Consider the following 16,911-nt stretch of genomic DNA (forward strand, 5'->3'; position numbering starts at 1 on the left):
AGGAGGGGGAGACGGGAGGTTTGTGGGAGGAGGAAGAGGGAGGGGCAGTTCCACCAAAGGAGACATATTGTCCTTCAAACTCGATGGAAGGCAGGTTGGGGTAGTGAAGTGGGTGGGGGGTTGGGGGCTCACAGGGAACCATGCCGGGCCTCGTATTTAGCCACAATGTTCTTGCAGCGGCCCAGCTCCTTCCTCATCTCTGCTACCTCCATGCGGAGAGCGGCGTTCTCCTTCTCCAGAAAACTGGCCCGGATGGCGATCTGGTTCTCCTTCAGCCGCCGGGCGTCCCGGGACCTCTTGGCTGCCACGTTGTTCTTTCTGCGGCGGGCCCAGTACCTGTCGTCCTGGGGAGCAGAGCGCACGGGTCAGCACTGAATACAACAGAGGGGAGTTTTTTTTTTTTCTCCTTTAAAGTACAGTTTTGTATGATTTGTTTGTTCTCTGTCATCGGACCCATAGTCTGATGATTAGTCTTGTGGTCTAATAAGTCCCATGATGAAGGCCTCTAGCTGCTGGCAGGGTCACAGGGTCGAGACATGAACCAACTCTGTCACTTTAAGTTATTCTCACAAGTAAATACAGCAAACTCCACTCCACAGACCATCTGTTGAAAACTTTGGAGCTTCATTTCTTTAGAAACGTCCAATAAAAGAAAAAAGGTAATCATGTTTCGCTGCTGTAGGAACACAAACTAAATAACCATTTTTTGGACTAAAAAAAAACAAAAAAAAACCAGGCCCGACACTGGCAGACTGAGACAGCAGTTTACCTTCAGGTCTTCGGGGATGAAGATCTTGCGGGCTTTCTTGATCATGGGCTGCGGCTTCAGCTCCTCGGCGGAGAATTTGCGTTTCCTGGGGTCGAACATTTCCTGGCCGGGCACGCTGGACAGAGCCAGGTCTTGTGGGTCGGGCTCGTAGGCCAGGGGCACCTGGATGGACTCTGGGTCGATGGGGCTGGGGGTGTCTCGGGCTGAGGGCAGTGCTGCAGGGGGGCAACACAAAAATAATCACACACACAAACACACACACACACAAGCTGTTAGTGCACAGAATCATCCTATTTTCTTGAAAAGAGGGTGTAAAGCATTTTGAAAAGTAGGGAAAACATCTTTGTATGGTACAGATACTCGCATCCTCCAGTTTTCAAATTTTTATATTTGTCAATGAAACTGAAAATAATGATACAAAAATGATCATTCCCTCAAATATCGTGAATCACATCGCAATATCAGTCAAAAAGAATCGCAATTAGATAGTTTCCTCATATCGTGCAGCCCTAATTGAAAACCTCCAATTATTTAAAGAGGAGACAAGTCAGCAGGAACCAAACTCTTAACACCTCCGATTTAGACTCTAATGTGTCTAAATGGCACCATTAAAAAGGCACGTTGGCACTTCCATTGCTTGTAATAGGTAGGGCTGGGTACCGCATTTGATACTTTTTAGGTACCGACAGAATTGCCACTAAAGTATCGACTATCGAAAAAAATGCCTCAGCATTCAATACCCAATTTAAACACCCAATGAGTAAATCTCATCAGCGTGAGTGAGCCAATAAGCATGCAGCATGGTTCTACCAAGATCTAATAATTCCGCTGATTGGCTGGCTAACGTTACACGTCGTAGAAACACGCAGGAAAAACAATGTTACGCACAGAGACGGTGCTCACGTGGTAGGAGCTAATAAAAAATAAAATAAAAAGATTTGTGCCTTAATGTGTAAAATATATATATATATATATAAAAATAAAAATTGGTTTCGGTAGTATCGGTACCAAATATTTGTGAATGATGCCCAGCCCTAGTTATAGGTCATGCAATGTCATGAGTGAGTCCTCTTTAGCAGATTGTTTGTGTAAAGCCTGTTAAAGCTGGACACAGGACACGCGGTGAAGAGAAGGGAGCAGGAGGCCTCTGAGGAGGGAGCTGAAAGCTGCCTTTATCCCTCCGAGCTCACATGTTTGTGTCTTCAAGGGCTGATCCATTCAGAACTGGTGCAAGCCTGAGTGTCCGGTGCAGGTGTTTTATAGCAAGAGAACAGTGACTACTTTAGAAGAAAAAAAAACAAAAACCAAACACTTAATCTGAAGTATTTGCCTCATCCGACCGGCAGGTGGTGCTATCACACAGTTTAAAACACAGGTGAGCAATTCTACCTTCACAAACTGTTTTATCTTAAAACTCTGCAGCTATTAGTGGCTCATCTCAAACCACCACATGCCTTCACGTCTGTCTTCCTGTTGTGCAAAGCTTTTCTAATTGATCTGAACCTGCGGGCCGACCAGCAGAGAGTGATTTAGTTCCATTAGCTGACCCAAATGCGCTCATTTGTTTTGTCATACAAACCACACCTGCATTTCCTCGCTTGATACAAAAAGCTCGATGAGAAACAATTGGAAGTACGACAGCAAAAGCAGCCGGCATTTTCATTAGCCGTTACGCTGCCAGCTAGTACATCATGACCTACATGTGTGTACATGTGAGCCTGCGATGACAGCCAGTCAATGCCGCTGACCTTCCATCAGAGTGTACGCAGTCAAACTGATTTGTTTTGTTGTTTTTTTTCCCCTCTGTTGGCTGCAGTGGAGATTTGAGAAGGGGGCCCATCAGATTCAGCTCTTGACTGCTCTCTGGGTACAGATCACAAGCAAACAGGAAGTCTGTGCTCAATCGTCTGTGCTGTCTGTACATCAGGAGACACTGTCCCACCCAGAGGAAACACACACACACACACACACCTCGCTTTTCACAACAAAGTAAGTTTGAAAAACTATGCAGGACTATTAAAGCCGTCAATTATCGCCTTGTAAAACTGAGCAAAAATGTGGAAAAATACCCCGGTGCAAAACATAACATATGTTTCAGATATATGCCTCAACGCATGTTCACTACACATGTACGGCTGGGTAAGGATGGACATTCTTTTCCAATTGGATACCAAAACGACACACATTTTACTTAAACAAATAGCAACATGTGTTCCAACAACACACTTTTTTTCAAGTAGTGCCATACAAAATACCTTAATAAAAGAACTGGCAGTCTAAAACTGGCACGTACAATTTGATCTGCCAATTATTTCCTTGGTTAATTCGATGAATCGTTTAGTTAATGAAATATCAGAAAATGATGAAAACCTCCCCAGAGCCCAAATATATTGCTTTGGCCAACCACAAGTCCAAAACCCAAAGAGATCAAAAAGTTATTCAAATAATTGATTGATTCCTTTTCTGTCAAACAACTAACCGATTTATCGTTTAAGCACTGGATTATACAAGACAATAAATGTGATTGGTCATTCAGTGCCAACGTTGGGTGTTGTTGATTTGATACTCGGTGCTACGGTACCAAAAAAAAACAAAGTAGTGATGCAACTAGGGATGCCTCGATCTGATACTGACTCAGATAGTTCAATCGGTATCTGTGACAATGGGGCTGATCTATTCATTTCTAGTTTGTTTGTTTGTTTGTTTATATATATATATATATTTATTTTTTTATACACATTAAGGCACAAATCTTTTTATTTTTATTTTTTTTTAGCTCCTACCACGTGAGCACCGTCTCTGTGCGTAACATTGTTTTTCCTGCGTGTTTCTACGACGTGTAACGTTAGCCAGCCAATCAGCGGCATTATTAGATCTTGGTAGAACCATGCTGCATGCTTATTGGCTCACTCACGCTGATGAGATTTACTCATTGGGTGTTTAAATTGGGTATTGAATGCTGAGGCATTTTATATATATATATATATATATATATATATATATATATATATATATATATATATATATATATATATATATATATATATATATATATATATATATAACAAACAATCAATGCATAATCAGCCAAAGTCCGCATATTTATGCGGGGGCCGCATTTTTTTCAAATACGCCGCACTTTCGCCGCATAAATTGCCGATTTCCGCGCAAAATATATTTTCGTTGCAAAAAAGTCACATATATCTTAGCAGAAAATTGAAAAATGTTGCGTTTACTTCACACAAGAGCAGCAATTTTCCCCTGTTGGGAACGTTATGAAGTGACGTTATGAAGTGACGTTATGAAGTGACGTAATTACGCAACGTCAACATCATCGAAAAGACATCATCGAAAAGCTGCAAACCCCGCGATGAAGCCATGATGAAACTACCAGTTTTTGCAAGTTCCCGCATAGATTTCTGAGGACTATGGTTAACTGCTCCTCAGATCTCTGCAGGGTAAATCCAGACAGCTAGCTAGACTATCTGTCCAATCGGAGTTTTCTGATGCACGACTAAAACAACTTTTGAACGTACACATGTTCCACCAAAAAAGATTTTTCTTCCCGAGGCCATTTTGCAGCGGCACCGTGGCTTTTCCCGGTGCTTAGCACCGCCCAAGACGCTTGTGATTGGTTTAAAGAAATGCCAATAAACCAGAGCACGTTTTTCTCCCATCCCGGATTGCTGTGTGGACTAACCAGACCCTCCTCCGCAGCGGGGTGGAGGAAGGTCTGGCAAAGCGAGACCCTGCCCCTTTAGTCGATTAGTTGACTACTCGGTCGTTTTGGTCCTAATGCTTTTTTCATGCTGAAATGACTGATTTATAAGAAACTTATGAGGACATCAAAAAAATCTGTTTTACAGATCTGTCGATTTAATGAATTAATCGATTAGCCGACAAAAATCATATGAGTGTTAGCCGACTAAGAATTTCTTAATTGAGGACAGCCTTTACATAGTTACCTCAAAATTACAAATTACAGAGAAAAGTTGCAAATCTTCACATTTGAGATGCTGGAACCAGAGCATGTTTGGCATATTTGACTTGTAATTGGTACTCAAAATCAAAGCTGTTTCTAATACATTTTCTGTCATTCAACTTTAACGGTTTAGTCGACTAGTCGCTTCACTGTATTGAGGTTCAACACCCAGCCCTACACACAACAGGCACTATAATGAGAAATCCTGACATTCTCCAGGTAATCCATCCATAAGCTAAAAACCGAAACATATGGCCCAACGTGACCTTCCACCATTCGTACACTGAGCCCAGCCAGACAACAAACTACTTACTCACTAAGATTAGACGCTGTCTTAGACAATCTGTCAGGCCTGCACTCAAACCTGCAAAAAGCCAGCGTCGCCCTAATCACCTTTACGGGTCGTTTTGATCTCCTAATTAGCTAAGTTAAAACACAGCAGCATGGTCACGGGCTAAAAGTAGATGTACAAGCCCGCTCATTAACCTGTAATGTCCTCAACTGATGTTCGACACATTCCAGGGAAGAGGAAGCAAACGTGGATGTGAATTCACAAAATAGTTCCCCTCCTCTACCCCTCCTGAACAGGAAATCTAAAATTAACAAGCCAGGAAAGGCAGTCATGAGCTGACCTACAAAGAGCGGTGTAAAAGCTGGAATAACTCTTGATTAAATACCTGCGGAACTTTGTAAATTGATGGGACAATATTTATCTATTTACGTACACCGCTGGCTGCAGGTTGGTGTCACGCTAGATGATCCTATCAGAGTAACTGGGAGTGTTATCGTGCCGCTGTGTGGGTGATAAAACTACAAGTAGTGATAAGCTGTGTTGTTGGTCGTATCTGTGTGCAGGGACGGAGCCCCTGAACTCTGACTTGGGTGGAACACGGGACCAGAGACTGCACTTAGAAAAAAATCTCTTTTGCCCTTTAGCCCCAGATTTGATACAAACTAGATTCAGAATTTTAACAAGACAACTGCAACTGTTTTTTTTTTCTCCTTTGGTCAGAAGGTCGAACTGGTGCATGACCACAAATGATTTTCTATATTTTTCTTATTGTCAACAAATCCCATGAAAAGACCAAAACCAACAGTGAATGTATCTACTAACAAGTATTGCGTGATATATCTTCCTCTGTGCCATATAGCTTCATTTTAGTTAAAGAGGCTATGCAGTTTTGGCCATTTCTTCACAATTTTTTTGCTTTTTGCTCGCAAGTTTCTCCGTAGAGCTCCCCCTACAGCTTTGGAATAGATATTTGGCAGCTCCAATGTTTACTCATGTCTGACTCCTCACTCGGTCAGTCTGCAGTTTCCTCTTTTTTTTGTTCCTCCGACAATGCTTTCCTCGCTTTCTGCTTCTTTTTTGCCGGCTCAGCCATGACGATAGTGTCAAAAACTCCATCGCTACCTTGTTCTTATAGCTAGCCGGTTCCTGTATTTGTGCAGTGGTGGGAAGCAATTTGATACATTGCGAGAGCTGATATCACGCGATACTTCCTGATGCTGAGGCCGGCGGCTCGCTGGCCGAAAGTTGCAAGGGTGGTTTTTCTGCTCACTGGCGCTAGGGGGGAGCGAGGCGACCACCATTCAACCTGAAAAAGTCATATAACCATTCCAATGACTCCGAAGCTGTTCAGTTAAGGTAAATTAAGCTAAATAAACTGCATAGTTCCCCTTTAAAACTGTTGCACTGGGTAACATGTTCCTTCATTACCATGAACAAACACACACACACACACACTTCCTAAAACAGCTGGTCCTTTTTTTAAAATCATGTGTTACTCAAACTGGAGGAAGGAGAAAATAGAACATTTTTGGGGACTATTTTCAGCAGCGGATTAATCCAAAGTCAAAATAAAGTGTGTGTGTGTGTGTGTGTGTGTGTGTGTGTGTGTGGGGTTTTTAAAGCTTTACATCTTCAAAAGAGAATGAAGTTGGAAAGTATTGAGCGATGTACACATTGTTGATTTTGGTCCTTTCAAGAGGTCAGAACAAGAACATAAACCAGCCCTACACTTGATCATCTGCAGGATACTGACTAACATGTCATCCAATAAATGTATCAACCAAACCCCGCTGAATTTGTTTGTTTCCATGACATTAAAATAATGATAATAATAATTCCTGCAGGTCAAACATGCAGGACATGCTGATCCTGTCCGCAGACCAAATGACAAGACATTTGAGAGGAGAGCTACTCAGTTTGTAAGAAACCAGGCCAGAGGAAATTGGCTACTACAATGATACAACATTTATACTTTTCAGAGTACACTGAGAAGTATTGACTGATTGCTGCCTCATTAGCCTTCTCTGACACACTGATTATTGCTACATGTTGATACTTATGTCAGCCCCCCATTAGCTCCTCAAATGTGCTGATCGAGCTTTCTCAATGAGCCACCATTCCTTTACTAAGACGCTGGAATGCACCACAACACACCCTTTGACTCCTCATAAATCAGACTTCTCCTTTGGCCCCTGCCACCAGCGCACAGGGGTCCATCTCCTGAACCGACACAAGCTGCAGTTACATGCACACTTTGTTCCATTCTGATTGAAATCATTTTGACTGAAGATTTTGGGTCAACTGTTTACATAGGATGTGATCTAACACGGTCTTGTGTTTACATGCGCCGACGCTTTTTAAATCAGAACAGCTGTGTGACATGTGGTTTATTAATTTGTTCAACGCTTTTTGTGTACTTGAATAGGTCGTTATTTCTTATTTTAGCGTAAAAAAATGTATAGTTCTTCTAGAGTTTGTATCAACAACTAACTTTCAGCAGAGGTCCAGTTCAGTTGTATTCCGTTATAAACAATTAAAAAAAAAATCGGAATATTAGGCTCCATGTAAAACGTAGCTACAGATCCCCTTAACATCTGCAGTCCGTTCAGACTGAGAAAACGCTGAAAACTCTCATTCATTTGTTCGACTGTTGTGATAACAATGCTATCGGCCACCTGCTGTATTGCTTGCAAGCGGACACATAGGGATTGTGGTGGTTGTTGTGGGTGGTGGTGGTTTTAGTGGTGGTGGAGTGGCTGGTTAGGCGAGACGAGGCTCGACATACTGGAATAACATTGAACGCACGTGATAGAAGCACACCAGATTCCATGTGATCTCTGCAGGGTACAGCCTGTGCCTTGGCTCCGAGTCCAGGTTGTGTCAGAGCCGAGCCCGGCGAGGGCGGGAGAGGAAGACTGGATGGGAAGTGGAGAGTGTTAAAGGGAGAGGGGAGGGTGAAAGTGAGAGGGGGGAGGGAGGGAAGCAGCTTCATGCCGTGACAAGCTCCTGTTTGCAGCTCAGTGCTGCACACGGCGCCTGCATGTGTCTGTCACATGGCCCGGCACGCTGTAGGAAACCCCAGCCGCGTTCACGTGAGAGGTAAATGTGAAGATGCAGACCAGACCCCACACACACACACACACCCACACACACACGAGGGATTTTTAGAGAAGACATGAAATAATAATAATTTTAAATCTATCATAAAACTAGTTCTAGATGATATGACCTAAAATCTATATCCTGATAAAACTGTCTAGGGCTAGGCCTTAAACAACTAGTGTTTCAATCAATGTGTCAAACTATTTAGATATAAATATTAAATTAAAAGTAATAATTAAATCACCAGTTAAAATGATTAAAAGTAATATATTAAGTAAACATTCTCTTTGTTTGTACATTTAAGCCTCTATAAATGCCCTTTGGTCAACATGCGTTGTTTTTAAATGTGCACTATGAATACATTTAAGTAATTACAGTCTGACAAGTTAAATATTCGGGGGAGGGGGGGGGGGGGTGTTCGGCCTGGACTGTTGGCTGTACGTTTCTCACTTTAATTGAATGGGATTCCACCTCGTCTCGTCTGCTGTGCCTGTCTGTGCTTCTCGTGCTATGCCTGCGAGGTTGTCTGTTTCATTATTGTTCAGGCTAATCTTCTGTTGTTTGTTACTGTCCCAGCAATGTTGTTTTTTGTGTCTGTCAAACCTGAAATGAAATAAATAATAATACGTTTTTGATACAAGTTATACTGAGTTCAGGAAGGCATTCATAATGTCAGTAATGTGATAAATTACATTGTCTAGCCCTTTTATAAGCAAAGACTTAAAGTCATATATTTAGCACATTACAGTGAAGGTGAACACACAGTGATTACAATATCTAATCAATGGTTGTTTTTTTTCCCTTCCAAATCTATAAAAGACACAACTAGTGATGTTAGATTGAACGACTTTTAAAGAGGAACTAGTTTAACTCGATTCACAGGTGGGAGTGGATCCAAACTTCCTATTCTCGTTCAGCACACACCCACTGAGCCGAAGAACGAGTCAGAGCTGACATAATGCACACATCCACTGCGCCAAATGTACGTTCATGACCGCTATTTCACTTGTTTATATCATTGCGACATGTAATTAGAGCTGCAAAGATTAATTGATTTAAATCGATTAGCTGTCAATTACTAAATGAATCGCCAACTATTTTGGTAATTGATTAAATCGGTCATTTTCAAAGTCATTTTTGATTAAAAACAAATAATTCTCTGATTCCAGCTTCTCAAATGTGATTATTTTTATAGTTTCTCCCTTCCTCCATGACCGTAATCTGAATATCTTTGAGTTGTGGACAAAACAAGACACTTGAGGACGTCATCTTGGGCTTTGAGAAACACTTCGAACTTTTGCTTAAGATTTCTTTTTGTGCCATTTTTTAGGCCTTTAGTTTTGACGGGACAGCCCAGACCTGAAAGGGGAGAGAGAGGGGGAATGACATGCAGCAAAGGGCCGCAGGACAGAACCGAACCTGCGGCCACCGCGTCGAGCACCAAGCCTCTGCACATGGGCACGCGCTCCACCATGTGAGCCACCCAGGCGCCCAAACTTTTGAACTTTTTCTTTACCATTTTATAGACCAAACAACTAATCAAGAAAATAATCAGATTATTTGACTATAAAAATAATAGTTAGCTGCAACCCCTAACAGAGTTGTTTGTTTATTAGACAAAAAAAACAAAAAAAAACTTAAGCGAGCATGAGGAACGTAGCGAACTCGCTGCACGACAAAAGAGTTGACGACTCCACCCAAAAACAAGCAGAACGGGACACATTTCATGTTTTTAAGCTGACAAATGACTTGAAAAGTAGCCGCTGCTCAGGTCGAAACCACTAATTGAAAATGGTTGACAGGATGGTGATCAATCATTTATCCTCCATACTATTGTCTTTAATCATCGGTGGGATCAATACACAACTGCACACAAGGTGAATCTGCATTGAACCGATTGTAGGTTGTGCGATTTCATTATATGACTCATTGGTCCATTAACACACTTTATTAGGCACTCATTCACTCTTCAGTGGAACAATACGTGTTGCTTTTAATCAGGACTCCACCTCTTCAGCACTTACAGGTGAAACACACTAACACGGCTTATACATCACACACGCCATCACCCTCCACACACTCCCTCTGTTTATCCATCACATATCGTCAGATCTTCTACCAGGAGCCCTCTTTTGTGCTGCGTTTGGAATCGAAACACTAACCGTCTCCAGTGCCGTGGCAGTGCCCGCTGAGAATTTGCACTGTTCATGTTTACAGTGAGGAGGTGGGCCCTTTAAGTGATTTCAAATTGTTCTGGAAACTCAAATCGTGTCTGGCAGCAGCTTAACAAACTCACAGTTTAACGCTTCCGTCTAAATACCAACTGCCTAATGTCAGCTCATTGCAATAATAAGATTTGCTATTAAGAAAAGCTCTATTTGATCACCACAACGCTGAAACAAATATACATGAAATGAAAGGGTCTGTATTAGCTTTGAGGTTCATAACACTGCCTTTCTTGAAATGTTGAAATATTTAGATATATAGAGCCTGTTGTAGATCTCAACATGCAAATGTAATTTAAAAAAAAAAAAAAAAATAATAATAATCTTACAAAACACCTTCAAATTCATCAAAAATGTATTACCCTGCAGGACAAAGGCTAAATATAGTTCAATGCACTAATTCATGAAACACGTTTTTGACTAACGCAAGCATTGAAATGCAACGCAGCTTTTAATCAGTAGTCACCAAACCCTGCAGGGAAATCTTGGAAATGAAAATGTATATTAAAACCAACTCTTACAGAGTAAGAACTTAAAATGCACCTTTATAACCAAAGCACAAAAAGAAAATTAAGCAAACATGACTCATGGCAGACAAAGTCAGCCTTCTAATTGGACTGTGCTACATCCTTGGACATGAACCTGCTTTACTCTGGGACTCCAAAGTCCAGTTTAGGGCTGTAAATCCGAGCTTGAGCATGTCTCAGTGTACCTGTGGTCAAAAGCTCTAACTAGGAGAAGCTTAAAAAGCAGGAGCTAAATAAGAAACAAATCTAAATCAGCGCGCAGAGGCAATGCCTTCTGACACAAACCACAAAAACGTGTTCTCTCGTAGCATCTCTAGGATGGCGGTTTCTCTAATGGTGGAGGGGCGTGTGTGTGTGTGTGTGTGTGTGTGTGTGTGTGTGTGTGTGTCTCTGTATGTAGTAGGTGAGCAAACATCCTCACAGCCTTCCAGAGCCTCCCCTGACACAGAGGATCTGTGAAGTGTGTGAACCCACTGGTCCTTGTGTGCAGGTGAGGTTTCAAGGCGCCACTGCGTGTGGTTCCTACCTGCTGTGCTGGGGCTGCGGAGACATGTCTGAGGCGCCATGCCTGTGTGAATGGAGGTGGTGGCGCGGCTGCTGAGGTCCACCACAGTGGGTGTAGGCGTGGTGGGTGGGGCGGGCGGCGAGGCCTGCTGCGCCTGCTGTGCCTGCTGCGCTGCCTGGTCTCCCTGGTCTGTGTTGGCCGGGATGCCGTTCTCCGACAGGAACTCCTCCAGGTCCATGTACTCCAACTGAAAGTTGTCCCCATCGTACGGCAGTGTCTTGTCCCAGAGGGTCGGGCCAAGGAAGGCCGACTGTGGGTGGTTGGCTGTGCTGCTCTCATCGTCCAGTTTCTTTGCTTCCTCCTTGGCTTTCCCAAATCCTGCAAAATGTTTGCTCACAGTCATTTCATTGTCACCCAGCAGGAGGATCACAGGTTATTGCATGGTACAAAGTATGCCTGTGGTTCAAAGGGTCAGTTTAAATTTACCAAATGAAAAAAAACAGGGAAGCTATTTCCCCTTACTGAAAGTTCAGTGTTTGTCAAGGCATGTTGTGTCATTTTTCAAATTATATAAAAAAAATAATCCTCAATTGTTTTGTGGTTAGAGTTAAGGGGTTAGGTAACCCTTACCCTGGTTTTTATTTATTGAAATTACCCTTTAAAATTAAAATCTAGGTCTTCAGTCAGATAATGTAATGACACTCGATACAAACAGAAAACATCCTCTAGAGCTTCAGAACAGAAAAGACGCCCTCTATCGACAACTTGTGCTATCACTAACATAAATCCAATTAGAGACAAGGAGGTTTAAAGGGTATAATCTCAACTGCAAGCTAAAAAAAAAAAGAGCGCAGTCACAATAACGACACGTGCAAATCGGTTTTTATTATGATAATTTTGATCATAAATATACGCTAAACTAGCTTGTTCGATTGAGCTGAAGTTCAAATCAACCTGTCAGTCAACTATCATTCAGCCTAGACGTCAACATTCTGTTTCATTTATCTCTGCTGCCCGCCAACTGATACGATTACATAGTTTCTTTTTCGACAAAACATTCGTGGAATTGTAAGAGGCGTCACTCTCCGTGGATTTAGTTAACCTGTGTCCTTTATGGCGTTTTATCTGTCAAAAACATGGATGTCTACAGAATGAATATAGCCCAGCGGAGGAACACCACAGAGAGGAGGCAAAAGCCGAGTCAGTGTACGTGCAAGTCAAGTTAAAAACGTACCTTCATTGTGATGGAAAGGCAGCTTTAGCGGGTTTTCCAGCAGGGATTTCAGTACGCCGTGAGTCGGCGGCAGGAAAGTTTGGTTTATAGGATGAGGTCTGGCCATTTTCTCTGTATGTCTTGAAGGGCAATTGGAGAACAAAAGTCGCAAAGACAAATCTGAACTTCCCCCCAAAAAAGACGCGACAGTACTCGCTTGCCGGTCCCTTGGAGATCCTCGCAGAGGGGATAAAACGACGCTAGACCTCGGAGGGAGAAGACGGGACTCCGCGCAGCAACAGGACGGTGAGCGGCTGGCTGCCTATGTAGACGGCTGGCTGGCAAATAGCTGGAGGAGGAGGGCGGGGCGAGCACAGCTTTGACGGAGCCTCTACACTTCTCCATCCATGTGCGGAGACGGACGCCGGTGACGTCAAAGCACCTGGGGGGCGGCGACGCTTCTCGCGGCGCGTTGAAGTAGCGTAGGGAAAAAAATACTCTGTAGCTCCGAGCGACCGCTTGGAAAATGCTGCCTTTACGGACAATCACAGTTTTTTTCTGATTGCTTAAGCACAAATTTGAAAACAGGGACCGGTTTTTCAAAACACTACACACAATTAGCACAACCACTCACCCAATCAGCAGAACATCTCAGACCATTTGCAAAATGAAACACTTTTGCAAAAACTATACACTAATTTATAAAAAAACATATTTTGTTACCATATGAAACACACACGTTTCATATGACTTAATTCTGTTTGAACCAGTTACACACTGCTGTTGCTAACCTAAAACACTTTTAGCAATTCTGCTTCTCAGTGATTAGAGTACTGTAAATGAAGTACACAGAGAAAGTGCAAATGTACAATAAGTTCACCAAACACTACACGAGACCAATGCTGCAGACTGAGGAAGATATAATGTATTTCTCTCCATATACCCAAATCAGTCAACATGTCAACATGGAGAATCACAACAAAACATGTCTCAGTTTTCATGCTACTACAGTAGTGTGCATAACACTGTTAGCTCAGCAAACAACAGACAAACAGGTTACAATTACAGTAAAAAACAAACAAAAAGAAAGATCTGAAAAAAACTGAAAATACAGTACAGAAAAAACTAAACTTATAGTGCTTAAACCTGATTGGTGTGTCTACAATTACAGTTTTTGCCGATTGCTTACACACTGAAATCAAAAGTATGACACAATTAGGAAAACCTTACACTCAAAGAGAAAAACATTGGCCCAGATGTGATGTTAACTGCTGTTGTAGTGTATTACCAATGTAATTCCTGTTTGAATTGTTCTCATGTCATTTTTCTGCAACTGCAGCTCTGCAAGGTACATTATTTAGAGCAGGTATGCCAAACATTTACAATTGATGGACAGGCCCATAAACAGACTGCAGCTCTTGAGTTTTACGTTGTTTAGTTATTTCTTTCAATCCAACCAAAAACTGTTTCGAAAATTATGACCTTGGGAAATTTTCATGGAAAACACTAATCATGTGTCAGAGGACTGCCTATGAATGGCAACTTGCTCAGCTTGTGTTTGGGTACTATGTCAAACATGCCTTTGTTTTCAACTCAAATGTGGTCTTTCATCAAGTGTTAAGCCTTTTCTCAGGTCAAACCGGTCTTAACATTCACTGCAAATGACCGGAACAAAACAGAACCAAATATAGCACATTAAACAAATGTATACAATCATCATTTACTAGCTTTTCTAGGTGTAAGAGTACATTTTTGTGACAAATTAGCTTTCACCTAAAACATATTTCTTTAGAAATATAGCAGCTTCATTTTGACACAGATAAGATCCCTGAATGGAATTTTTTTTAAATGTTTTTATTTTATTCTCTCTCCAAAACCACTGAGATCCCACCTTTCAAAGTGAGTGTTTGTGCCCTTGGTGTTAAAGTCTTTTTTACAATGATGACAAAATTAGCTTCTTGGGGCTGCAGATTCAGTCTTTCAAACTGAGCAATGAGGGCACAATCCACAAAGCACCACAGCAAAGAATGAAGTGAATCTAAACTTGACCTACTTTCAGCCAATGGGTGTTGTCAGACTGCAATTCTATCTGTGCGGGTCGTTGCACATGAAGACTCATGCTTTCTAGTATAGGAGTTGCTGAGTCATAGTTTAAAATCCACACTCCACTCTGCACAATTATTTTTCTTTAATCATTAGTTAGTCGGTATCATCAGCACATCTTGTTGTCCACAAACAATCAAACGGAGATGACAAGAATAACTAGCTGAAGAAAAACTAATTGTATGACGAGATATATGACAAAAGCCTTGCTATATGAAAGGAGCTGATTGTGCAGACCGGACTGGGACAAATCCTTTCATCTGAAACTGTCCTAATGTCTATGAAAATGTCACGCTATATCAAACTAAACATCCTATTTTTCACAACATCAAAGCAATTTTTTTTTGCATCACAAGAAGTTTAAGTTCAAAGCAGTGCAGAATGAAAATTTCCTCTAGTCCCCTGAAATTCAACCAGGTCAGACACTGTTGCTGCATTCTGACTTTGCCTTTTAAATTGTGTATCTTAATGAGACAGCTTCCGTGTCCGTACTCTGGCCTGCTTCTCCAAACTGGGGGTGTGCCAATCACAACTGACTATAGATACAACCCCACTTGAAAATATTCAAACTACCCCTTTAAACGTGGATAAATGGCAAAAAAGTGAAAGTTAAGTGCAGTTAAGTTACATCTAATGACGTTTTAGAGAGAGGGTGAGAAAATATACTTATTGTATGTAAACTGAGCAGTCAAAAATTCACTCGAGACAATGAAGTGTTTGTTCGACAGCCACAGAAGCAGAAACACTTTTCCTAAAGACAGATGAGTGATTGAGCACTGCAGTGAGGCTGAAGGTCTGGTCAGGTCAGGTTATAGACCTTTTTCACGGCCGACATGTCATAGTAGGAAAAACACAGGTGTACTACTACACTTAGGAGAGGCCCTGGTATTGTGCATGCTGACTCACTGAAATAGCTTACTGGGACACTTGATGGAACTGAGCCATCGTTAAGGTTATCAATTTCAGCTGTGCTTTTCCTACTATGACAAGTCAAAAAATGTCTGCTGTGAAAAAGGTCCATTAACAGGTCACGTGATGGGCCCAGTCAGCTGCAGGTAAACAGCTGATTTCTCCCCTGTCTCTTTGTGCCGTTATGTGTTTCATGCATTATGTGCAAGAATCATACATGTTTTTAACTGTGAGAAACTTCTGTAGAAGCCGAACAAAATGTGTGTTGTATGAAAGCGGTCAGCTGAACAGAGCAGCATGAGCCCGAATCACTGCATAAGAGTTAGTCAAGGACACATAAAAAGAAACATTCAAAGAACTTCAACCCTAGGAAAATGTGATTTTAACTGTGAGAGCAGACTACAAAGACTTGTGTGTGGAAGCAAACAGGATTACACAGTTTACCAGAGGCTAGCTGCTCCTCAGTTTTAGGGTTAGACATTTTGGTTTTGTTATGATGTTTGCTTTTTTTTGTGGCTAAATCCTTTCAAAGTGAAATCAATTAGCAGTTATAAAAGAGAATCGCCTTGCATGATAAATGATCATTTGTTGATTGATCCCTGTTCATCTACATTCAGTGAATAAGAAGGAAGGTTATGAGAACGTGGATTTTACTGTATGTTCAGCAGGAGTTTTCTTTCTGTGAACATTGTTAATGTTATGGGGGGAACATTTGTTTTGCAGGAGGGGACATTCTGTGAAAATGTGGGTGGCTAATTCTTAATTAAAAATAACATATAATGCTGTACTATGTGCCATAATGAATGTGTGGTTGCTCATCTAACATGGTCTTAATCCCTATGTGGTTGTACACATAGGTGGCAAACACACACATACACACACAGAATCTTGTACACTTCTGATGACATGTCTGAAGTTTGCGTAATATTCAGAGCACCTGGGATGGTGTTTTTTTCGAAAGACGTGTTTTTTTCAATGGAAACATTCTGTTCACCTCCATTGTATTGGGGTGTAGGTACAACTTTCAGAGGTGCATATCTCAAAAAGTGGGCACATAAAAAACTAAACTATCGGCATGGATAGGTACTATAACAGTGACGAAATAAGACTCATTTGGGTGAACCCACCCTTTAAACCATAACCGCAACACACACAATCCTAAAATAAATGGCCAACCTTGTGGGGATCAAATGTATATACCCAGTCCCTACAGTGTGAGAGTGTGAACATATGCTGTATAATGTCCTTCCATCCCTGTGTCTAACACAGCAGCAGGAGCACACA

At 41.7% G+C, this 16,911-nt stretch overlaps 1 protein-coding gene across 1 annotated transcript; it reads right to left on the reverse strand.

Annotated features, from left to right (window-relative positions):
• Window positions 1-108: 108 nt before the first annotated feature.
• Window positions 109-12,800, reverse strand: hlfa (HLF transcription factor, PAR bZIP family member a). The gene is made up of 4 exons (XM_078269656.1): window positions 12,637-12,800; window positions 11,424-11,780; window positions 770-984; window positions 109-344 (listed from the first exon to the last, which is right to left on the reverse strand). The coding sequence occupies exons 1-4, from the start codon at window positions 12,740-12,742 to the stop codon at window positions 129-131; spliced, it is 894 nt and encodes a 297-aa protein (XP_078125782.1). The 5' UTR covers window positions 12,743-12,800; the 3' UTR covers window positions 109-128.
• Window positions 12,801-16,911: the final 4,111 nt, after the last annotated feature.

The sequence above is a fragment of the Sander vitreus genome, chromosome 15 (assembly GCF_031162955.1).
Source record: "Sander vitreus isolate 19-12246 chromosome 15, sanVit1, whole genome shotgun sequence".
Lineage (NCBI taxonomy): Eukaryota > Metazoa > Chordata > Actinopteri > Perciformes > Percidae > Sander > Sander vitreus.